We start from the raw sequence: 25,435 nt of genomic DNA on the forward strand, positions 1-25,435 counted from the left end.
CTTATATTTATATAATTTTAAACCATCGTACGATTAACTGTTTAAATATGTATAAGCAAGCCCCGCTGGCGCTTCAATTTGGCTTTATGAGTTACGCGGGTTGTCCCAAAATAGCGTAGACAAGTGGCGTTATTCAGTTAATCGAAGACAAAGGAAGATAAAATTTGTGCCACAAAGGGTTCAAGAAATTTGCATTCAAATAATGTTTTAAAATCGAATATTGTTTGAGATTATATTAGTGAAATGAAAGCATGTTAGATCAGAAATTCTACATGCGGCGCAATGTCAAAAACAAAAAGTTAAAATCAACATAATGAATTGAAAGTTGGGCGGAAAAGTACTTTTCGAATGAAAAAATTTAAATAAAACATACACTGATATTTGATAATAATTCTATTATTTACTCAGAAAATGTTTTGGCTATAACAAAACTTTTAAATATTTTATAGTGCATTTTGTGACAAGTTGAAAAGTTAACTCGTAATAAAATGACGTTGTCAGCGTTTAAGGCGGCGCAGCAGTAACTGATACAATTTTGTAAAGACAATGAAATGAATCCTAAGCGGCTTTGGAAGTAAATAAAATTAACAAAATCGATGAGAAATGCGTTTTGTGAATAAGTAGTTAAACAACATTGAAAATATTTGAACAAGTATGATGACAGTAAGTGGAAAAAAGAAACCCCGAACGAAATCAATGGACGTCAAAATGTTTAACGACACATTTCAGTAAGACGGACGTTAGACAACAAGTAATACAAGGCGAGATTGTAGCCGACAGATCGTTTGTACTTAGAAAATATTTAAAAACAAAACAAAACTAGAAATATATATTGAATGTGCACGCAGAGTACATGTTCAAAGATAATATTTTCTCTAAGACATTCGGAAATAAAACGTAAATGTTATCGTGAACGATGAGGAGGGTTTAGCAACAACGTAAAACTGGAAATTTTCGACGTCGCACATTGCGCCGCCTGACAAAACTTGTTGTTACTAATTATTCATTTTCTCCAGAAATAAATAAAGTACAAATTTGAACTTTTCAGCATTGTTTGCCAAAGGGTCATTGAAGAAAACATAGAAGTCTAATGAAATTGCAGTGAACGAATTATAAATTATGTGTCCTGTCTACATTATTTTGGGACAACCCTCGCATATAGTACAAAATGGATACGTTGTGTTATCACAGGCATAGACACTGGAAAATGTAAATATAACAGTTTGTTAACTTTTTTGAGAACCTCTTAAAGTTAACTCTCTTTTGGCAAACTCCGAGTAATAGTTGCGATCTAATTTGTTGCAAAACACAGCGTCATTTAAAATGAATTTTAATCAAAGAAAGAAAAATGAAGAGATACGTAATATGTTTCAAAACCATACTATCTCTCAATCATCTTTTACTTTAGGCTGGTGCTTTGGATCGCACTGCTAGCCACTTAAAATTATATTTTCTAGTCATTTTTTATCTTAAAAGTTTTAATTGTTAATTTGTATTTTTGATGTTGAAATTTGTCCTTCTTATCTTTAAAGTATGAAAAGTATGTTTAACCTGTGGTTTATGTATATATTTTGTAGCTTAAAGCAAACCAAGCTTAACAAAACAATTTTCTATAACAATATCTTGTGTTTCTTTATGTTAATTTACTTAAGTAGTGTTATTGAGATGGTTTATATATTATTAAATCATCTTTAATATTGTTGTTGTTCATTTTCTCGTTCATTTAAAAAGACATTGAAGCATCCCTTTTTAATTCATTATTACATGTAGTTCCTTCTTTATTAAAAACTGCTAATGAGTGGTTTTAATTTTAAGATGTTATAATGTCGTTACATTCAGGTGTGGTCTTCATATATATTTAAAATGTTTAATATATCAAAAATACAAACAAAATATGAATTGGTTATAATAAATATGCCAAACGATATCAAGCAACTGTTTTTTCTTTTAAGTTGAAATTGTATTAGAGGTAACTTTTGAGTCTTTTCATTATTAAACCAGCATGCACCAAAAAGCAGATGCATGTTTTTACATAAAGGTTTCCACTTGCGTCAATAGGGTAAGTTTTGTTAAGATTGATGCATATGCTGAAAGACGGTCTGAAAAATAATGACCATAACAAATTAATTCTTTAGGCGTACATGTAAAGATAAGCGACCGTTGTTTACAAATACATATTAGAAGGTACCGGCCTTTTGTGTCTCAAGCATTCTGGGGGATTTAAAGTTCCTCGACTCATCAAATATTTTGTGTAATGTAATAATAATAATTTGAGATATAATTTCACAAAACAGAGACCGATAGCGGCTTTCAATTATGTTATATATTAATGAAATATGTCAAATTAATTATTTTATATGAATCTGTTTGTAATTTTAATATAAACCGGAAACAAAACGCAATATTGGTCTCATTTTTGTGAAGTCATATTGCAAAAACAGATTATTTATCGATCTATGATATATAATACTGGTGTGTCAACATTAATTAACCAGATAAATTTTATTCACATATTTCTACTGCATACTTAATTTTTCTGTTGCATGGTTTTCTACTTGTAAAACTGTAGCATGCCACCCCCTTCTCGATTTGCAACGATATACATTTGCAAGATTTAAAGTGCATGAAACTTATGAAAATAGACATTACAACCACTCCTCCCACTTGGAAATCTTAGAATAGATATGTTAGTTCCTAGGTTCATAAAAATGCATGTACACCATCCCTTACGCTGCGAATAATTAGTTATTTTAAATTTAAATTATGATTTTTGGCTTGACAAATATTTTTTAAAAATCGGATTTTTAAGGGGCAAGAGTAAAGGTTGACTATCATTCCCAAAACATACTAAATCAAGTTAAAATAGAATAAATTAAAAACAAATTATGATCATACTGGACAGTGAATATAAAGACAGTTTACATTCAAAAGATAATTTGGAATGTAGACGATGATTAAGAACATTCATAGTTGGAATTATATGGAAAAATGGAGAAAACAATAAAATAATTATTTTTTGGAATTGATGTTTGTTAAAGAATCACACAACGTGCATGTATTGCAATTTTGTTTTTAGGTCTTCCTTGTTTGTTTTTTTTTATACTCATAACGTAAACGTTAAGTTCATTGTTTTACCAAAGCAAAACAATTCGTGCCATTTTCAAATTACTATGGGAAGGTTGTCCTTTAGATCCTCTTTTTCTGTACTATGTTTATTAATAATCGGAAACAATGTTCACCCTATATGACATGAAGAGATTTTGTGATTAGATAAAAGGAAATTTTAAAAAATAGTTATTTGACTACAAATTATATTATTTCCTTATTCATATGTATTTTCAACTTACAAATGTTGGTTATATTGACAACCAAGTTCTTTATTTTTGGTAAAAGTTTGGATTTAAACGAATGGAAAAACAGTTATTTGGGAGACTGTTTTGGGAAAATAAAGCAATAGAGGAAACATTCGAAAGTAAGTACATGTATCTTGATTAAAGTGATTTTAAAAATTCATTGTATTTATAGAAATTATGCATTATAAATTAAATAATTCGGTCGATCGATGATTAGATAGATTGATAGATAGATATTTTAATTACATTTTTTAGATCAGAAAAGAAAACATGAACATGGCAGTGGTTTTTGCACTGTATTTATTCTGGATACATCTGAGACCATGGCAGGAGAAGGTTTACATCAAATGAAGAAAGCTCTTTGGGACATATTAGACGGTAAGAGTGTATTGCTTATTTTTTGCACAGTGAAAGTGATAAAAAATACCAGGGAAAACAATATATCTGTGAGCCAGTGCTCACTAGAAATACCCTTGGTCTGATGTGAAAATGCAAAAATCTGGAAAGTCGACATTTAACAGGAAGTGCGCATCCGAGTGGTACAAACAGGTCCCACGGTATAGCATGCCTTAACAAATAATGTGTTAGAATTTCAAGCATCTGCAATAAAAAGTTGCATTGAAATCTTTGACGAAAATTTGTTTGAAAATATAGGCTAAAATTAAACAAAGTAAGTTGTTATTTTACAAACAGTTGACGTCCGATTAAAACAAAAATATATCCCACGATATGGCATGTCTAAACAAATAGTGTGTTTAAATTCCAAGCATCTACAATAAATAGTTGTTGAGATATCTTTGACGAAATAATATATCCCACGATATGGCGTGCTTTAACAAATAGTGTGTTAAAAATTTAAGCATCTGCAATGAATAGTGGCAGAGGAAAAATGCGACAGAAATTGTTGTTACGAACAGTCAGACAGACAGACAGACACAGAGGTGTAAATCACTATGCCCCCTTGCACAGTCGAAATGCACGATGCATGATCGAAATAATATGGATTGAAAAAAAATTAAACGACGACTTTTTGTGCTACTACGTGTCGAAGGATTTGATCATTGTGTATTTATCGTTACCATTGCTCTAAAGCATATTTGTTCTGCATAAAAATGATTTAGGTATAAATTGCATTTTATCTCAAACATTACTGTTTCAGAAAATGTAGTCATTGAAATTATAAGTCTTTGTTTAATTTCTCGGTATGGTTTGTCTATTCCGCCCCCCCCCTTTTCCCAATATACACTTTATTAATCTTATCAATTGCGAAATGTGTTTTATGAAACTCAATATCAAAAGTCATGCCATTTTGCCAGGAATGCTTTTTTGTTTAGAATACAAAACCTTGTGTCTAGACGACAACGTTGCTGTCATTGGATTTGGTGCCGAAACTAAATTTCTTCATTATTATTCAAACAGATATAGCTCTATCGAGAAATGCCTTGGTGAGTAATCGCAATCTTAAAATATTCATTCCAAAACATGTTACGTTTCTTTAATGATTAACTTTCATTTAGAATAGTTATCATTCAAAGTACACCATTAATTAAAACAAATCATCAAATAACTGTTAGATTTTTCTTATAGATAACATTGACTGCAAAGGACCATCACCTTTGGAATCTGGAATTATTTTGTCCTATTCGTGTATAAAGCATGGAAGAGGTACTCAAGTATTGTCAAACATTTATAAAATGAACTGTTGATGAAAAACAATACTTATGGTGAACGGAAGTTCATAAGTGACATGTATTTTCTAGGTCACACCTCCAACGTACACCCTCTTGTTATCAGAGCTAGAGTGGTGGTGATTTCTGATGGGAACTTCACAGGCCTGTCCGACCCCAAAGAGTCATTGGAAACAACGACAGAAAGCGAAGTTGGTTTAAGTCCTTCATTGTTTTCCTAAATTCCCAACTTTTTCAATTTTTCCCCACAACACTAAAAATATTACCTGTGCAGATTTGAAGTTTAATCTCTGGTGCAATAAAAAAATAAATTGTAATATTATAGAAAGACTATTCTAGAGTATCATTCTATAACGTTTGTGATATAAAATCTTCATACATGTACTTAAAATTTGTTTCTGTACGCATCCTTATACACAGTGCAAAATTAAGAATAAATATTGAATTGATTTTTGTTGGCAGGGATATAGAATATAATTTATATACTATAAAAAAGAAATTGAATACACATGTAGTACTCAGATAAATGAGGATGCGTTATATATAATTCAAAATAATCTAGACTATCGGTTTTAATTTCAATGTATTACTGTTAATACCTAGTGATTTATTTCAGACATTTGACAGACTTTTAGCACTTGTCGGAAGTCAAGGGGAATTGAACCCGTTTACCTTTATACCAGTTGGCAGAAATCCAAATAATGTAGGTTGGAATATTGTGCAAATATATTAATTCTTTATAAATAAAATTCATTTCTCTTCTTATAAGACAACAATTTTATTCTCAATTTGTTTTTACTCAAATGCATAGCGTAAGATATTTGTTTATGAAAATGAATGGAGCTCAAGATATAATTTGGATGCTGATGACATCCAAGGTTTCCGCTTGAATGAAGAAAATAGGACAACAATCATTTATCATCATTATTTTGCATTCTTAATGCAATGATATATGGATGAACACTTTATGGATTAGATTTAACTTAAACCATGTTATGGAGATCTTTGTGGAAAATAAACGAACATCATCCTAAAATTTTTACTGCGATCGCATAAGTACATGTACTTTTCGAGATATTTTGGGAAAACCCGATTTCCCACCTGAACGATTTTAGCGCAAAATGAACTGTTACATCAATGGGTCAATGCCGCTACATTAGAAACAAGAAAATTGTGTTAAAACTGTTCGTTTTCTTGTTTTATCGATATATGAACAGTTCTCTCTGTATTTTTATTTCCTTATCGCTGCACATGTAAACTGATTAAAACATCACTATGTAATGAGTCATTTTCGTTAGAGTCTGGCAATGATCGCGTTTTTCTATTAAAGTCTCCAAAAACCTTGATTTAGATAATTACACACAAAAACTTTACTAAAGATAACACAATTGAAGTTTTTTTTTAAAATATTGAATTTGCTAGTGGTAAACATGTCAATCCGCAAAAAACATCGTATTTATAAACACAAAATAGTATAGCCTTCCACATCCACGGAGAAGTCTTTACGAATCCAATATTCTAATAGGCATATTATGTCATACGTACACAAGTAGCACTTAAACTGCCCCCCTTTTGTTCTCAAACCTTCATTAATGTTCCATCCAATAATTTTGAATATTCTCCAGGCCTCATCACCTCGACTGGAATCCCTTACGGTTTGATAATGGCGTTGTTCCCTGGGTCTGTCTGTAGAGCGGCCCAGGAATGAAAAGTTTGTGTTTTCCAAAAACCGTTTTTCTATTGTTGGTCTTTGCTTACTTCAACATAGAAGGTAGTTGTTTTCTTCGGTCTTGGATCTCCCTTTGAAAATGCTTGGAAAAGGAGAGGTATGTGTTTTTCAACTTAAATTCACTTTTACGCACTCTTACGCACAAGTTCCTGCTTAGGAAATCTGGTGAATTTCACAACGATCGGGCGAATCTTTCCAATCTCTCGTTTGCCAATCCTGTGCGCTCTCTCTATGCTGATGTCTTCTATAATTTCCAATTCGGATGAACAAATATCCTGAATTCCCTCAACCTGCTACACATATAAACATATCTATCACCAACTGAGGTGGAACGCCTGTACTTTGTGACGGAATGTCATTGTTAGGAATGTTCGATTGAATGTTCAGCTGAAAGTTTTGTTGCATGTTTCGTGCATATTAGAAGGGTTTGTACTTGCATAAAATTGTGGATCCACTGTCGATGGATGGTAGTGTTGATGTTCTGACGAGACAGGGCTAGTGTATGGATGTTGGAATAAATTAGGAGCAGGGCCCGACATAGTAGTGTTCACGTTGGACGCTATGTTGTCTTCCTGACCTTTTTTTTTTGGATTAGGGTTGGGTTTTTTTTTTCTTCTTCGGTAGTTTTACTGGAGACACAGAACTCATTCTATTGAGACGGGACAGATTAGTTAACTCCACACGAAATTTTCTGAGAAAATGGAAAAAAAATTACTCTCCCTCTTCACCCACCCTCACCACTTTGACGCATGCGCAATAGGTTTTAATCATCGGTAATAAGGCGACGAGAGTAGCAAATTTTAAAATCCCTTAAAAAGACATCTATCAATAACAAAATGTATACGGTTACTGATTTCTAATTCTAATGTACAAAATAAGGAGACACGTCAAACCATCAGACCTTTATGAATTATTTTGGCTGTAAAATTGAATTTTTGTAAAGCTTTGTAAGGAAATTTCCCTCATGTTGACCTCATGACGTCACTTCCTCTGAAGCTTAATTATCGCCCAATTCTCTTGATTGGATTTCTCAAAGCAGGCAAAATTAGCCACTTTGTAGCGGCGTAAATCCGGTTTTTTTCATCGATTTCGATACGGTTTTTTGCATTAAATCTTGTAAATAAATTCTACAACATGAGTTTCACACACACGGGGCTGCAGGTACCCTTTAAAAGTTGGTCGAAGGTCTTTCACCTCCCGCATTTTATCCAAATGTACTACACAATGTAGTCTAACATGGCAAGGGAGAAAGAAAAACTAATTTCCGAACAGATAGACGGCCCCCGCAGATGGGACTCCTACTTTAAAAAATTGAAGATTTATGAAGGATGGTCAACAAATTCATCGTCAGATTCACCTTCAAGTTTAGGACATAGTTTGTTTAAGTACACCTATATATTAAACTAATATTAAGTAAAGAAAGAAATTCATGGTCTTTGGCCTTCAAAGAACAAGGGTTTTATTTATTTCACTTGTAAAGAGCTTGTATAAAATCACACAACTGACATAACAAAACAATCGTTTTCGGATCCCATTTCTAACAGGGTTACTTTGTTTCTGGATGGTACAAATATCTTCATTCAGAAGAATTCAAAGTACAGGTTTTAAAGATTGACTGCTCAAGATGCTCAAGAATAGACCTCTAGTAAAACTATTCAGAACTGCAAGCACTATTGGTTATATCATGTATATCAAGGGCCTATAGCAACAATGCCTCGTCAATTATTACTCATATCATAAAGTCTAACTGTGGGAATTTTATGGATTTCATGAATGACCACAACATTTGTTGATCAAGGTTTTTGCAATGCACTGTACTTTCTTAATGATTGTAGGTTTTTAACATAGATACTCTCGTTTTTTGACAAGTCTATGAAGCAGCATACAACTTCAGAGGTGCGTGACCAAATTACGCTGGTTCTTTGAGACATTTAATGGGCGGTTAAAGAAGTGGGACTGTCTGGTTCATGTCGTTCCAAACAGCCACATACATACACAGGAAATTAACTGCGTAACCTGGCCAGTCTTTTCAACAAATATAAACCGCCCATAAAAACAAACAACGAAGAAGACGATATTAATGCAAGAAATATGCCTAAGAAATATAATATATAAAGTCGAGAAACGTTTTCAGACACTCCTTTGCTCATATTTCATGGACGATCTAAAATTAAGAAAACTTTTCATGCTCATGATCTTCAGGTTGACTTCCCTGTTCTTTTCCTTATTCATCTTAGAAACCTTACTTTTGGTATTATCAGCGTAAACAAGTATCTAGATATACTGATGAACATTTAACTGGGAGTAATTATCACATTCAGTTATCTACAGCAGAACGAGACATTCTGCATGCATGTATCCAGTATAACCTCTGGATAAATATTCCTCTACCAAAATCCTGGGATAAGGCTGTCAGTGTAAAGAAGGGACTAGGACCGTTGGATGTTGTAAGCACGTATGTTCCGTAATGTGGTTTTTAAGCTAAACAAGACATGAACAGTATGCACCAAAAGCTACCAAATATTCGCCCTCATTGCAAAATGCATCGACCATCGACAAAACTGACTAAATCGAAGTTAAAGGACTGACAAGAAAAGTGATTAAATTCACAATTGATATATCTGTTAACTTCGTATTTATCTAGTACAACGTATTAGATAAAATGAAGTGTCTGATGATTTGTTCATCTTATTTTCAATATTGTGCAATACGTTTTTGAAATATATTTGCCAGATTAAAATTCAACTACCGTGATACAATTTTAAGGTCATAGCTGTACTAAAATATATTTTGGATTTATCTTTTTTGAATAGGGAGTTGTCGTACTTGTGTACGGAATGCTCGGGAAGTTGACAGGCTTTGTACGCTTCTAACCTTTGAATATTTTTCTATGTCTTTATAAAAAGCTCTTTTTTCAAAGGATATTCATATGGCCTGATATGGTCCAAGACTATCTAACCCTATAACCATGCAGGATATGAAATTGAATAAAAAAAACCTACAACACACTGAAACTAGTTGTTTTATTAAATAAAACCTGGTAAGGTCTGTAAAACTCCCGGGAGTTTTCTTACTGATGGAAGGTTTTATAAATATGATATGTCTATATAGTTTAATTGCGGATTTTTTTTGGCTATGAATATTCTAAAAAGTATACGTGAATGCATGTTCAATACTATTTTATTATGAATATTGGCATTCAACAAAGCAGTCAAAAAAAAACCCCAAATAATCAATTCAATTTCTGATTTTATTTTCTTTAATGACATGTAATAGCGCATCCTAGGAGCGTTGGCGGCAGCAGCAAAAGGTGGACGGCTCATTGGATGGGAGGAAGCTCGGCAATATGCAAGACTATCGCTAAATATTGTAATCAGTATTATGATATATCTTAATTGTTTATGATAAACTGTTGATAAAACACTTATTATGAATTTGTTTTAACACATTGGTACCCTTTTTCAATTTCATATGAAGCGTGTTGCTGGTCATCTTCTGTCTCAATTTTGCGGTGAGACAATAACAGAAGAGGTAGTGAGGAAACAGTATCCATGTTCGTGTCATGGAACTGGAACTTGGAAAGATATTGTTAGTATAATCATGTCCTCTTTTTGCTGTCATCATTTGAAAATAAATCAATAACTCAACATTTAATATATCAAGATCGCATGAGTCACTTAAGTGACCAATTGCGATCTTTTTTGTCCATTGAACATTTGCTACTTCTTCTCTAAAACTAATAGGGTTATCTTGACCAAAGGTGTATAGCATTTATAGGGGAGGGGAACATTTGGTCTAGCATTTATAGGGGAGGGGAACATTATTCAAATATCAAAAATTTGCTTTTTTACTTCCACAATGGTGAAAGATAAATAAAGTTTATGATGTACATGAAGCTTTCTACCTGAATTGTAAAATTCATGTCCCCTGAGTCATGGCTTAATATCATAGGGCGGGACCATTTAGTGAAATTGTAGCTAATCTTAAAACATGTCGTTCCATACATGTTCTCCTATATATAACTGGGAAAAACTATATGCATGATTATGATGTTCATGAATGATTAACCCGCTACCTAAATTGAAAAGTTAATGCCCCTTGGATATTGGACTTCATCGCAAGAGCGGGGTTAATATTGTCATATAGAAAAACGTCTTATTGAAGAATATATGTACATGTAAGATTCCTTCATATATTTTCTCAATAACTCCATTTACTCAAAGTTTCAAAATTTTTGCAAACGTTATGATTATAAACTTTCTTGAAACTTTTTGTTCAAAGAATCAAGTATGTGAGATATTAAATGAGAAGGAGGTATATGATGAAGATGAAGACGATGGAGACTTCAAAGAACGATATTCTACAATGCCTTGTGTGGGTACTAGAGTTCGAAGAGGAAGAGATTGGCATTATGGAAATCAGGATAGTAATGGGGCCGGAACAGTTATTGGTCATACTAATCTAGGTACTTTCAAATGAACCTTTGTTACTTTTCTTTGCATTGTTCAGTAATCTTATATGACCTGTTTCTAGTCTTTCTGTTATAAGAATTTTGGAGACTTTATTCGGGGAATATTCTTTTTTTTTACAATCAAATCCACACAGATTAATTTACATTAAAAATCAAATATTTTGGATAAGTACTACGAAATAGTAATATATCTCCGGAAGAAGCGAAAATATTTTCTTTTAATCTTATTGAAATAAGTTTGATATAGTTGTCAGACTTTAATCAAATTATATTTCTCCAAGCTTTTGTGTACGATACTAGATCCTTTTCAAGAACTTGATACATGTTTTTATTTATCAACGATAACCACAATTGCTCTACCCATGCTCTTTTATTATCATGAAAGTAACTGATTTATAGCTAACTAAAAAAGCATTTATAGATTTTTAAAAAGTATTATATTTAATTTGAAAGCTGTTTCCGTTGAACAATTTATTTACTAATAGAGCCAATCGGCTATACTTTTACAATTTGATAAAGGGTGGATAAAATTGAATTAGTTACAAGGCAATGCTTTATAAATAGGTCAAGAACCAACGCTACCATCTCATCTCCTTTTTAGTACAATGTAACACTCTGTCAAACACATCATGCTTGGTTTATTGGTATACGAGGCAAGCTATGCAAATGTTTCATATCTTTAAACTGTTTAAGTAGTTTTCATAAGTAAAACAGCTATTTTTTCTCTTTGGGTAATAATAGTTTCCAGAGAGAAACAAAGTTAATGCACACATGAAAATTAATCGATGCCTTAATATGGGCAAGATGTTGCATGATGGCAAAAAGTTGCATAATTATCATTACGAGGTTCAGATAATTGTATTGAATTGCGCAAAATCTCTGAAATAAATCCAAAATAATGAGCATATAAGATAACTTCAATTTTTAGAATATTTTCAATACTATGCGATTGTACTTTTTAATGCATGATATTCGTTTCGGAACACTTTTACTATGGTGTAATGTTTAAGTCATTTTGGGACAAGAACATAATTACTAACAGATAATTATAGTGAATTTCTTCTAAGTGACGTTGTTTATAAAAAAGAAACATTAAGAGTTTAATTTTTTTTTAAAGTTATTAATAAAGTGTTAGATGTCAAAACACCAATTTTCTTAGTCAAAATAGAATTGTTCAACAGTATTTTGCTTTGTCCATCAATTAATTTACTAGACTTGTGATAACATGGTAAAGGAATCACGCTTCTTTCAGTCGGTGTGGTTTTAGTAGAATGGGACAATGGCAGAAGAGGTGATTATCGATACGCATACGATTTGGTAATATGCGACGAACCACGGCCTATCCCACGAAACAAACCAATAGCTACAGGGTGTCTTGTTCGCAGAGGTAATTTGATTTTTAAATTCAGGTTAACGATTTATTTTAGGTGTTTTATTTCTTTTCTTTACACTGTTAATGACAATGTAATATTAGAATGTATATAGAACAAACAAAACAACGGAAGATTCCAATTCGTTTCTCTTTAAATTTCAGTCAGGAGTAATCTTCTGGTTTTAAAAAAAAATGAGAGATAGCCATATTTCATTATAATAATGAATTTTAAGATTAAATTCTGTTTTTTATTAGGGCTTGACTGGCAATGGGGAGATCAAAATGGTAGTAAAGACAGCATTGGAACTGTTTATCGAGTGAGAGAATTAAGAGGAGAGATATATGTAAGTTAACTATTTTTTTTTTACATTTAACCCATCGTCATTTTTTATTTCAATAGGACGTCGAAAATTAGTACAGTGATACTTTTTTCTGTAATTTTAGATTGTACCGTCATTTTTCTTTTATTTAAGGTTGATCCCTAGTCTGTTTTTATTCATTTAATCAAAGTAATTTTCGTATTTTTGGAAATATCAAAATAACACAACTAACGTGTGACCTAGAGAGGCTTGGTGGACAGCCGGCTTTTTATAATTATATTAAAAAGCAAGCACATGCATTACAGACAAATTTGTTGAGTATTTATTTTTCAAATTGGCGTTTAAAACGGCCAAGAAAAAGCTACAGGTAGATAGTTTTAATATGGTAATGTTTGTCCAAACACGTCTTATTTTAATATTTTGGGTGAATATATTTATTTAGACTTATATATATCAGAAAATGAAGTTACGTTAATAAGATTTTAGATGACATATTGTATGGTGGTAAATGCACTGCGTGAAACTGGCGGAGAATAGTCCTAACTATACAACACTGACCCTTAGTACTCGCCCGTATTATACGCATTTTCCCGCTATTCTCTGAATCGAGTGTAAATTAAACTGATAGTAAAATCTAAAACAAATATGACGGCAGTGAAAGATGTAGATGCATTCATAAAATCTTTTCTACTTAAGCTTTAAGACGACAAAGATTTAGTAAAGATAAGCACACCGAATACAGTTCTTTATGAATAAATATTAGATATTTTGAAGTCCGTACTGGCCGAGAACGCTCTTGTTATTGTCATTCAGAAGTTAATGAGCCATAAATTGTTCTTAAATCATTCGGTTTAAATCTCAATTGTTGATATGTTGATTTATGTGAGTCCAATTTTAAAGGAAATTAATCCTTCAAGAGTCTGATATGCAATAAAATATCAGACTGATGCGAAACTCGCTATTAAATCAGACTGCCAAAGGTAAAATTTAAGCATGCAAGAAATTTATGAAATATATAACACTGTGCCGGATAATTATGCCAGTGCCAAGGTGGCATTTTTGCACCCGCTTAAGCTGCATGTATCGAAAAATTCAAATATGCCATATGATAGACCATTGCTTAAAGAGTTAACAACCACCTTTGTTATCAGTGTATCTCACCTGTCAGGTAAGATATTCACCTTTCAAAAATAAATTCCTATAGGAAAATAATTTTTCCCATAGGAAAATCAATATTCCTATAGGTAATTTGAAATTTCCTATCGGAATACAAGAACTCCCTATAGGAATTTAAATTCCGATAGGATTTGATAAAATCCGATAGGAAAACTTAATATCCTATAGGAAAACTCATGTCTGAATCAAATTCCTACAGGAATTACCATTCTCCTATAGGAAATATAATTCCAACGGGACTTTCAAAAAATCCTATAGGATTGTCAATATTTCCTGTAGGAGAGTCAATTCTCCTATGGGAATTATCATTTTCCGATGGGATATTAATTTTCAAAGGTAAATATCTCACCTGTCAGGTGAAACACACTAAAAACAAAAGTGGTTATATACTCTCTAGACAATGGTCTATCATTTGGTATACATGGTTTTTTCTGACACTGCATCTTAAGCGGGTGCAAAAATGCCACCTTGGCACTGGCATAATTATCCGGCACAGTGTTATATATTTTTTAATATACATGAATTTCAATATAACATACGTTAGGGCTCGGATGAATAAATATATTTACGCTTTTATATGTGCCACGTTTACAGGTGCGATGGCCTAATGGAGTAAAAGGCAATTACAGATTTGGACACAAAAAAAAATACGATTTGTTCTTATGGTAAGAAGTTTTTATTAACACAAAATTATTTATTTTAATTAAAAGATTGCTTTAGTTATTTAATTTTTCTTTTTTTTTTCTTTTTAGCGATCCCCAAGATCCAGAAGTAATGGAAACATATAAGTCACAAAAGGAAACGATGTACAAAGATAGAAAAGGGGAAACGTCAAGCTAATTAAAACTCTGACTAAAATATTTCTGATGATTTTTGGTGCTAAAAAACAACTACCCTTCATTTTAATGAAGCTAAGACTAATGTTTCTACTAAAGTTGTGACAGTATAATGATTGACTTGAACAAAAACAATAATGTTTACATTAGTCAACAAATGTAGTTATTTGGTTTCCGTTAAATAAAGTTGAATAAAAGCAACAAGAAGCTTAAGTGAAATGTATTTTAGATAATTAGATAACACCTGTTGCATTTCAACAAGGATTAAGGACTTGTTATCAACACACACCTTCCTGGTTTCGACTACAAAAACCTCTCCTCTAGAGACATTTGTTGCGATCGGGAAATGCTCATTTAGTAGATGTTGACAAATAAAACCATCGTTGTATGTAAGCAACGATGTAACAAACAAGAAACAAATAAAAGAACATAAAAATACCTTGCTCAGTTTTTCTACTTTGTGATTTTTTTAAAACTACATTGTAATTAAGGTTAACTTAATTAAACACTAAATAGCAGAATGGAATATAATGGTATAAATTTTAGAGCCAATGGAACCTCATACTGGCGGTCGTATTTTGAAACACATCCAAATCAGTCTTTGTGTTAGTGGTCATGTTCAAGAATTCGAATATCATTAAAAACACGTATGCTGAAATAAGATAATTAATCAAAAATGCCAAAAAAAACAAAAACCAAACAGTTTGTACGTTATTTCTAAATTAGGAATCATATAACCGCTGTCAAAAATTACGAACTTACCGTAAATTCGATAGTTAGATCTGTTTGAGTATTTGAGGACTGCAAGACATAACAATATATTTCCTGTTATAGTGTTCCATTTAAGGCCATTCCTATGATCTCATAAATTGATGTATAACATATGACAAAGATGTTACATGTGTTGTTTCGGGTACAACATTCAAGTGCGGTAGAGAGAACACTACCCGCGGATGTGCAGAACTGGGAACTCCGGAGTCGCAAAAAAGCCGCCTCTTTCAGCGACGACCCACACAATTGATCAAAAGCCGGGGGAAATACGAAAACAAATATCTAATAAAAAACAGTCAAGGGAAAGAAACCGCGTTAAAAAAATCAACAAAAATAGCAAAGAAATCTTTAGAGAAATGTCCTTTACAAAAAAAAAGCAATTGAAATCCACTGCGAAATGATTGAAACAGACATCGAAACGTATATTTATATAGAAACCCGGCGACATATAAAGAACAATTAAAGTGAGATAGTGAAAAACTACTGTATTCAGGGAAATATTCGCTCCGTTTTATTTTTCGCTCCTTCTGTCCTAGTTGTCAGCTTACAAATTTCAGAATGGGTTAATTGCTACAAAACAGAGTTATTTCTATTAACACGACTGTTTTTAGGACGGAGCGAAACGCTTACAAGTGTAGAAAGGTGAAAATAACACGGGGCGAATATAACCCTGAATACATATTAACTCAAACAACCTGGCGGAAGCGAGGATTAAACAAGAAGAGTGGCAAGTTGCGATGCAGGCATTGGTTTCAAAACAAACTTGTACTTATCCATCCAAAAGAACGAAATGCACATATACTATTTTAAGAATAGGAAACTCTGCTGATAGTTTATGTTAAACCGGAATTTAAAAAACTACAGTGATGAACAGAGTGTCTTAAATTAGACTCACTTCCTTATACGTATACATCTGCATATACTGTGATGCGATAAGCTGTGTAGAATCCATTAGTTAAATTCGTATTTCTGAAGATTTCAGATAATTGATATGGACAAGCTATTAAACGATTTATTGAAAAAATATAAATCAACAGAGGAAGTCCTTAAAAGTAAGTCGTAATTTTAAAAAATGTTAGCATTTCAATTCATTTTCCAGATAGACAATTGAGATGCGTAACCATTCAAGCCAAAGCTACATGTATGTGTTGAATCTATTGAATTATCGAGCCTTTTAGTAATGCTTGAAATATTATTATAGCTTATTTCTTTATGGGTTTTAATTATGCCTTCATTTTAACATGCAATCATATTTGCTATTAATATTAATTAATTTGGCATTTGCATTGCCAAAATGGTCATATGGGAAAAGTACTCTTTTGTAAAGTACTCTCATTTCCGTATTTATAAAATTTGGAGTATTACAATCAAGCAATAGGCGAGCAGGTGTAACTATGTTTATGCATAGTATGTTAACCAAATACTTGTATTAACTTTAAACATTTGCTCTCATGAAAAAAAAAATATTGCTTTAGAACATTTTCATTTTTTTTAAATAATTCGTTAATAAGGATTTTTCAAATACTTTGATAGAATCACAACTGACACTAGAGGCTCTAACGCAACAGTTAAATTGTTTTGAAAACAAACTTCAACATAGTAATGGAATTTGCTCTGCATTTGTTTTGGATACATCTGAAAGCATGGCAGGAGAAGGTTTTCGACAAATGAAAAAAGCTGTTTTTGACATTTTAGACGGTAAACTTTTTTTTTCTTTTAGTATTACCTACCTTACATGCATACATTATTTTTCATCAGTTTCGAACGTTAACGCAATATACACTTTTGTCTTGGAACCTTTCTCTATTTTCAAAAATGTATATATTCTCAAAATCATCATTTTATCGATGATTTAAACCACCAAACTAAACAACTTTCTTCTATTAAAAAGTATATGATATGAGTCCAAGTTCGCCCTAATAATTCGCCAATGTTTAAAGTGTTTCAGGTACATTAGGTTGATATGTAAATTTTAGATTATTGGAAATAATATAAAGTTGGTACATATTTATTTGATTTATTTGCACTTGCTTGCAGTATACGGCAGTATTTCTCTTTATAATTCAATAAAAATCAGTCAAAAATTCTTCGAATGAGAAATAAAGAGCGACATTTTCAACAAGGAAATGATTTTGCCTCTTATTAGGTTTGGATAAATACATTTTTGATGACCATATTTTGTTTGTTCAAGCTTGTTCTCACTGTTTTTCTGAAAGGAAAACTGTTTTAAATACATGCTAAAAACGCATTGTACCGGGAAAAAGTTAACGTTGTGATGTCTTATAACTAAATTTTGGGCATTTGGATCAAAATGAAAATGATATGGTAACAAATTATTTACAAACAACAAGTAAAAACTGTAGGTTCTGTAACATAAATTGCTGAATAAATGCTTTAATATTTATCACTTGTTCTTAAAGAATACAGTGCATTGAACCTAGATGACAATGTCGCAGTTATTGCATGTGGGGCAGAGACAAAGGTTCTTCATTATTTTTCAAACGATTATACCTCCATTAAGAAATGTTTTAGTAAGTATTAATCACTTTAGTTAAAGAATATTCCTCACATTAAATTAGTGTTTTAAAAATTACTATTAAAACATTTTTTAGATATTGATTTTAAAAATTTGATAAATTGTTTTTCACTTCAAACAGACAGCATTGATTGTATAGGACCCCCTCAATTGGAAGCGGGAATTGAATTGACACTATCATGTATCAAGCATAGAGGAGGTATTGTGAATCATTTGATGGATCGCCAGTTTATCGAATCTGTCTGTTCTGTTCATAAGTATAGGTACATATATGTGTATTCTAGGTGGCACAGTTTATCTACACCCTCTTGAAATCAGGCCTAGAGTTGTGGTGATTTCAAATGGGAACCCCACAGCCAAATCAGACCCTAAAGAAACAACGACCAATAGCAAGGCAGGATGTTATATCGATCGATCGATCGATCGATCGATCGATCGATCTATCTATCTATCTTTCTATCTATCTATCTATCTATCTATCTATCTATCTATCTATCTATCTATCTATCTATCTATCTATCTATCTAAAGTATTTGCATTAAAGATATTGAATATTATCAAGCATTTATGTTTGTTGGTTAGCATATACATACCCGCAAACATCTTTTACTTATTTTTTTCAAATATCCTGGCCTCCTAATCAATAGCTTAAAATCTTAAAGCGCATCTAAACATGTGCTTCTGCTGAGGAGTTTGAGGTCCTCTAATGATCATTTTGATAAAATATTTCCGGCGCGTGTAGTTTTTGATATAGACAGTAAATAATCATCGAACTTATTGACCGGGTGCATTCTATTTCCGTTTCCGTGGTTCATATTGGGATCCTCTGGTGTTACTGGAGTTTCTACAGTATGTTAAATTCGAAGTCCTATAACTTATTTATCAACTGACTCTACATCCTACTATTCTCTCCATATCCTGCTGTCAATAACTACATACTATATAACCTTCATATAATGAAACGTGTTGTACTATAACCTCGTGGGAAGAATTGTAACACATGCAAATTAATACGCATTCTGTTAAAAATAAAAAAAATATTTTGTGAATAAGAATGTTGCATGTTTTAAAGTTGTGTTAATTAATTTCAGACATTTCAAAGACTTTTCTCTCTTGCCGAGAGGGAGGGAAAAGTGAACCCGTTTACATTTATACCAGTTGGGAATTCTCCAAACTATGTAAGTATTATACTATAACCAATTTCCTTTATTTGCTTTATTAAGAACACGCTGGGTTTGAAGCATTTGATATGTATTTTCAAAACATAACAGGAAGAGTATAAATATTGAAACTGGTTCATTGTCACTTTACATTCAAAATGTCACTCTATAGGCATTTCTTGAAGAACTGGGTAAAAACTGAGCAATCAGCCCAGGGGAGATATGATAATTGCCCATGAGTGGATTTCAAAGATATTAACTATGACCTTTAGATTTTACACAGAATCGTGGTTAAAGTTGATTGCATATCATTTACCCACAGTTACTCTTTTTATTTGAGCCGAATAGGGCTAAGGAGAGAGGTATTTGGTCCAGACAAGGGTTTTATATAGAAGAGCATTTAAGATATGACCATTATATTTGTTCTAGAACAATTCTTTAAGGTTATTGCACACCGTTATCAAGAAGGCTAACTGTTGGTGGACTATGTGTTATATTCGGTCAAGGTGGGATTTTACTAAATACGTCTGCTTTTTTCTGAACCTTATACAGTACCGATCAGACCCAACCTAACAGAAAGTAAACTCCAACTAAATTCTGGGTTTACTGTGGGTTTACTAGAATGGACCCAGAGTGAATCCAAAGTACACTCAGGGTGTACACAGAAAGTAAACCCGGACAGAAGTATTCCCCTCAAAGCAGACGCTGACTGCTTATTCGGAAAATACAAGGGGCAGGAATTACAGGCAGTAGGACGGTAAGATAAAAGACGGGTCTGTTTAACACTTCAGTGCGAACTGCAGACCTCAGAAGCAATTTCCAAGTAAACCCCAAAAACCCAAAGTAAACTCCCGAGTGTACCCAAATTTTCAGAAGCAAACCCAGAATAAACCCCAAGTAAACCCCAAATGTACCCGGGTCTAGTTGGGGTTACTCTGGCGTTAGGTTGGGTCTGATCGGTACCGTAGTATGAAACTTGGTTCAAATTTATTGCACTGCATAATTATGTCAAAGTTGCTTTATATAAAATTGAGGAAGCTGTGATGCAGATGTGTTTCTTGACAAACTATTGTTTATGTGTACATCAAACAATCAATTATATCTGACTTGCTAATTCGGTATTTTGCCATCAAAATTAAAAAGAGTATTGAAATATATGTACCTCGAATGATTAAATACAGAACATTCATTCATTGGAATGTCTTAATCTCTGATAGCTTTTGGTTTGGATAAAGTAATAAGGCAAATGATTTTGAATGCTCCTTTTTTGTTGATTAATTTATTTTTGATCCCTTAGTTAAGGAATGCATTTTGTGTTTTATTAGTCTAATTCTGATTTTTTTTTTGCGTGATTAATATTGCTGGGGCGACTACAATGTACTAACGTATGAATAGTATCAATCAGTAAATTCTTGCTGTATTACATTTAATATTATAATCATAGTTTTACCAACTATTTTTTGTGGCTTGTGAAGGAAACTGGACGTGGACGTCTATTATTCAACATCTTCAATATTACAGGGTTTTTAAACTGTGTGTGCTCTAATATTTGTACAGGGGTCATTGCTCGATGTTTAAAAATTATTTGAGACTCTTTTAAACCTGCCATTTCTATTTCATTTTTATAAACTTATTTGATAACAAAGACTTAAAATTGCTTAGACATTTTTCTCAACAAATGGTTGTAGAGAGGACAACAATAACCCCCATTCAAATATTACCAGATTTTTTAATCTTCAAAATAAGTCTGTTGCTGCGCAGTTCAACAGCTGTTCTGAATGATTAAAAAGGCATTGTCCTGTTCTTTTATGCATCAAAATGACATGTAGGACGTCATAATTATTGCTTTTATATCTTTTGGCAACATTTTTGGCCAGTTTCGGACAGAAACAAGCCATTTCGAGAAATGTTTTCCTTCTTATCCTCAAATGTACAAGATGGCCGCACATCCCCCTTAACTGAGAACAGAAAATGACCATCAAAATGACGTAACAAAACAAACCCTATCTTTTTTTTTTATTCAAAGTGCCTATTAGGAGCATTAGCGATAGCAGCAAAAGGTGGACGACTCATTGGATGGAAGGAAGCTCGGCAATATGCAAGGCTGTCGTTAAACTTTGTAAGAATATTTAAGTTTTACGTTACAAAGAATAATTTGATAATGAATTCTAACAAGTATAAATCAAAAGCATTGCATCGCTTATGTTTTAATATAGCGTGTTGCCGGTAAACTTCTTTCCCAATTTCGCGGGGAGACACTAACAGAAGACATTGTGAGAACACGATATTCTAGTTTTGGTCATGGGGATGAAGACGACATTGTAAGTATAAAGTGAATCAAGTTCTGAGTTGGATTGGAAATTCAGGCTGAAATGCATAAAACTTTATTATAGCATTAAATGATTTATTTTTGACGTCGTCGTGTCAATAACTGCCGTCAGGTGAGCAGACAAATTGAATAACGCGCGTTAGCGCGTTATGATAATTTGTCTGCTCACCTGACGGCAGTTATTGACACGACGACGTCAAAAATAAATCATTTAATGCTTATATTTACATTCCCTTACTAAAGAAATCAATTGTTTACTTAAATAAATCGATATTAAGTGCAGATCACGGAGGGAGTGAATAAGTAACAGCAAGAACAGCTGTTTTGTAAAACCGGTTTAAACTGGTTTTCACATAGACTGTTGAGATGAGATCGACGAGCATGAAAATATAATTCATGATAAATAACTCTTGAAATGTTGCTTTTTACAATAAAGTCAACTTTTTTGTCGAATAATTATAAAACATGGTGTTTTGACAACATTCATGAAATACATTTTTTAACCGATAACATAGAAATCACTGTTTGAGAACTACTTATGTAAATTACTCGTAAATTCATACGCAGTGAATAGGTGTTGCATTTAGAGGCATTTAACCATCACGGAATTTAATGGAAAAACACAGTAGAATGTAAATATTGTATAATATACAATTTCTTTTAAAGTGGTAGAATATACTACACTAAGTATAGTTCATGCTTTCTCTGACGAATCAAATATGTCTATAGAATCAGGTTTGCGAAATATTGAATGAAAAGGAAGTGTATGGGAAGTTATGTAAAGAAAACAAGCAAAAGCAATATGCCTCAATGCCTAGTATTGGTACAAGAGTACGAAGAGGAGAGGACTGGCAGTATGGTAACCAGGATAGCTACGGGGTCGGAACGGTTACTGGCCATTGTGATAAAGGTAAGTTTACATTCTTGCATATTTCCGCAGGCTTATTATCTTTTATTCACAGTCTATTATTTTATAATAAAGATGTGTGATACTTGCTCGAAATTTTAATAATCTACCTCACATATTTAAGATTGCATGGTTTTTACCGTTACAAATGGTACATAAAACACTCTAATAATATAACTACAATCTGTGGTTTGACATAACTGACAAAAAGTCAAATAGGCAATACTTAAAGCAGATTTAAGATTAAGTTTCTAAAACGAAAACAATCCACTAAAATACTTGCAGCTGTTGGGCAAATGGGCAACCATGGGCAAAGCACTTCCCGGTTTGGTGACAGCTGTTTAGAATTCCGGAGTAAGGTTTCCTTGTCTAGATGGAGATGGTTAAGAACACTGTTACATACCCCAGAAATTTGAGAACATCATGAGCAAGCAAATGTGAATTTGAATTGTAATATTTATTTGAGATTTCAAAAATATTTCCCCTGATGCTTTGAATCTGACAAAGCATTCTCTGACCATATTCATTGCGTTGAAGTTAACGCAACCTTCTAAGTGCTTGTCTCTGTAATAGCTAGGCCAAGCTGACTTAATTTTTTTAATTTTTTTTTTTTTATTTCGTTTTATAATGGCACAAACACAGAAGTCATGCTAATGAGTTGTGCTCTATTTTTTGCTTGAAACATGACACCTGACATTATTATTAAAATTTAAATGTTTTCGCTCAGTGCTTCTACGACCTTTAAAAGATTCAAGACTGTTTTAAATATAAAGAGTTGAAAAAGTAGCAAAGCCTATATTTTATGCATGATCATTTAAACGCTTTTCCAGAAATTCGTTCCACCAAACAGAGAGCACAATAATGATGGGGACTGATTCTAAGAATGCAGTGGTATCAGATATGCTAACTCCTTGCCACGATCTTGACCATGCGTTTACGACAAAAAAGTGCCGTTGTCTATTTAAATCAGCATATATTCCTAATATATCATGTGTTAAGAAAAAAACTGTGAACTCTTCTTAAACAACATTTTAAATTCTGCATGTATAACAAATCTATGTATTTTATTTGTGTGTACCATTGATTGCATTTTTACAACGATACGATTTTTAGAATTGTTTCGATTACTAATACATAGTTTGATATCTATCTTTAAATATTACACAACATGATTTATATGGGGTTTTTCGAAATTCTTGTCGTAAAAGTCTAAAAATTTGTATAATAAAAAAGTGCATAATTCAAATACAGACTAGAAACTAATTGCCATGCATGATTGTTTGATTTTAAAATAAATGATAATCGATAAAATCAACTCCCCTCAGTACTTCAGTACTTTGATTCACTTATCACACCAACAGTTTTGAAAAAGATATATTTATTTTCATGCTTTTCAGTGCAAACTTCTCTTTTTAATTCTTTTTAGCAGGCTGGATTTTTGTAGAATGGGATAACGGTCAAACATTTGATTATCGATATGGAAACAATGGATTAATGGAGGCATATGATCTGACAGTTTGTGATGAACCACGGCATATTCCAGAAAATCAAACCATAGCTACAGGGTGCCTTGTTCGGAGAGGTAACATCAACTTAATTAGCGTATCGGGACGAATTCGCGAATACGTAAAAAAGACATGATTGTTCTTGAAATTCTCGTATATTCTGTACATGATTTTTTTTTGGTACAAGGAGATGATTTAATCATGATATTAACCATATACGGTATATTTAAAACATATCATCACAATGTGACCCTGAGATTAATTTGACTTTTTTGAAAGGGTATGACTGGCAATGGGGAGATCAAGACGGTAGCGAAGAGAGCATCGGGACTGTTTATAGAGTAGAAGGCAGAGGGGAAGTATATGTGAGTTAAATCATAATTTTATAATATATGTCAATCAGTTTAGCGTCCTGGCGTGATCATTCAAAAACTCATTTCATCACAAACCTAATATAATATTTAAATTGACTGATTTTGTTTTATTTTTATTTTATAAAAGGAATTAAATATCAATAAAAACACTTGCCATTTCAATATTTCATTATATATTCCTACCATTATCTGTTAAATCCTTTTCATGAGGACCTTCGTACTTAATGTATTGATACATAGAATACCAAATAGTCAATGTGCTTCAAATAAGTAAAAGAAGATCAAATTGCCCACCATTTTGATGAAAACGACAACCATGTACAGAAAAGACTCTATATTTCTGACAAGTTTTTTTCATTTCTTTTTAGTACGGCTGTGTTAACTAGAAGCTTAACATTTTTCCTAAAACTGGCACAATTTTATACAAGGTTGATAAATTAATGAAAGTCTATGTATTTGTCCAATTCACTTGTTTTTTGCAGGTGATATGGCCCAACGGAGTCCAAAGCAATTACAGATTTGGATACAAAAATAAATATGATTTGCTCTTATGGTAAATAATTTCAGTACCAAAAATATCATTTGTTTGATTCATTTTAAATTGCAAATTTATACCAGTTTTACTTTCTTTTTGCAAGCGATCCTCGAGATCCAGAAATAATGCAGCTATATCAGTTTCAAAAGGAAATGTTCAGTGATAAAAAAAGTACATCATCAGAAAATAAACAATAGCAAAATCGATGACGTCATGGACAGTGTTTCCTGGGTATTATTAACAAAACAGTAGCTCTCTAGTATTTACACTTCTTAGAAATGTATATAGTTGAGAACATTGGTATCTTTGTTTTATGAAATGTAAAAAATGATTTGTTATTTCGGTGCGAAGAAAAATAAAAACTGAAAAATGA

The 25,435-nt window shown here is 32.3% G+C and overlaps 2 protein-coding genes across 4 annotated transcripts; both read left to right on the top strand.

Annotated features, from left to right (window-relative positions):
* Window positions 1–3,319: 3,319 nt before the first annotated feature.
* On the top strand, window positions 3,320–15,290 carry LOC105324250 (uncharacterized). Of its 2 annotated transcripts, XM_034470657.2 has the most exons (13): window positions 3,320–3,472; window positions 3,609–3,731; window positions 4,688–4,798; window positions 4,941–5,018; window positions 5,114–5,232; window positions 5,658–5,744; window positions 10,047–10,139; window positions 10,248–10,358; window positions 11,052–11,235; window positions 12,494–12,628; window positions 12,869–12,957; window positions 14,704–14,774; window positions 14,862–15,289. In XM_034470657.2, exons 1-13 carry the CDS (start codon window positions 3,409–3,411, stop codon window positions 14,947–14,949), a joined length of 1,353 nt encoding a protein of 450 aa, XP_034326548.2. In that variant the 5' UTR covers window positions 3,320–3,408; the 3' UTR covers window positions 14,950–15,289. The 2 variants fall into 2 exon arrangements, with proteins under 2 accessions (XP_034326548.2, XP_034326549.2); XM_034470658.2 differs by lacking the exon at window positions 14,704–14,774 and having other exon boundaries at window positions 14,862–15,290.
* A 1,321-nt stretch (window positions 15,291–16,611) lies between these two features.
* Window positions 16,612–25,435, top strand: LOC105328218 (uncharacterized). 2 transcript variants are annotated; one of them, XM_034470655.2, is made up of 13 exons: window positions 16,612–16,768; window positions 17,250–17,414; window positions 18,137–18,247; window positions 18,374–18,451; window positions 18,537–18,646; window positions 19,344–19,430; window positions 21,439–21,531; window positions 21,629–21,733; window positions 22,471–22,651; window positions 24,075–24,230; window positions 24,433–24,518; window positions 25,010–25,080; window positions 25,166–25,435. In XM_034470655.2, the coding sequence occupies exons 1-13, from the start codon at window positions 16,708–16,710 to the stop codon at window positions 25,257–25,259; spliced, it is 1,398 nt and encodes a 465-aa protein (XP_034326546.2). In that variant the 5' UTR covers window positions 16,612–16,707; the 3' UTR covers window positions 25,260–25,435. The 2 variants fall into 2 exon arrangements, with proteins under 2 accessions (XP_034326546.2, XP_034326547.2); XM_034470656.2 differs by having other exon boundaries at window positions 24,078–24,230.

The sequence above is a fragment of the Magallana gigas genome, chromosome 6 (assembly GCF_963853765.1).
Source record: "Magallana gigas chromosome 6, xbMagGiga1.1, whole genome shotgun sequence".
Taxonomy (NCBI): domain Eukaryota; kingdom Metazoa; phylum Mollusca; class Bivalvia; order Ostreida; family Ostreidae; genus Magallana; species Magallana gigas.

What these genes read in the sequence shown, in the direction of transcription:
- LOC105324250 (XM_034470657.2), top strand. Translation starts at nt 3,409, where the DNA reads ATGGAAAAACAGTTATTTGGGAGACTGTTTTGGGAAAATAAAGCAATA. An exon ending in CTCTATCGAGAAATGCCTTG is followed by an intron (nt 4,799 to 4,940) that starts GTGAGTAATCGC and finishes TTTTTCTTATAG; the next exon opens with ATAACATTGACTGCAAAGGA. An exon ending in AGGGTGTCTTGTTCGCAGAG is followed by an intron (nt 12,629 to 12,868) that starts GTAATTTGATTT and finishes GTTTTTTATTAG; the next exon opens with GGCTTGACTGGCAATGGGGA.
- LOC105328218 (XM_034470655.2), top strand. Translation starts at nt 16,708, where the DNA reads ATGGACAAGCTATTAAACGATTTATTGAAAAAATATAAATCAACAGAG. An exon ending in ATGGGGATGAAGACGACATT is followed by an intron (nt 21,734 to 22,470) that starts GTAAGTATAAAG and finishes ATATGTCTATAG; the next exon opens with AATCAGGTTTGCGAAATATT. An exon ending in AGGGTGCCTTGTTCGGAGAG is followed by an intron (nt 24,231 to 24,432) that starts GTAACATCAACT and finishes CTTTTTTGAAAG; the next exon opens with GGTATGACTGGCAATGGGGA.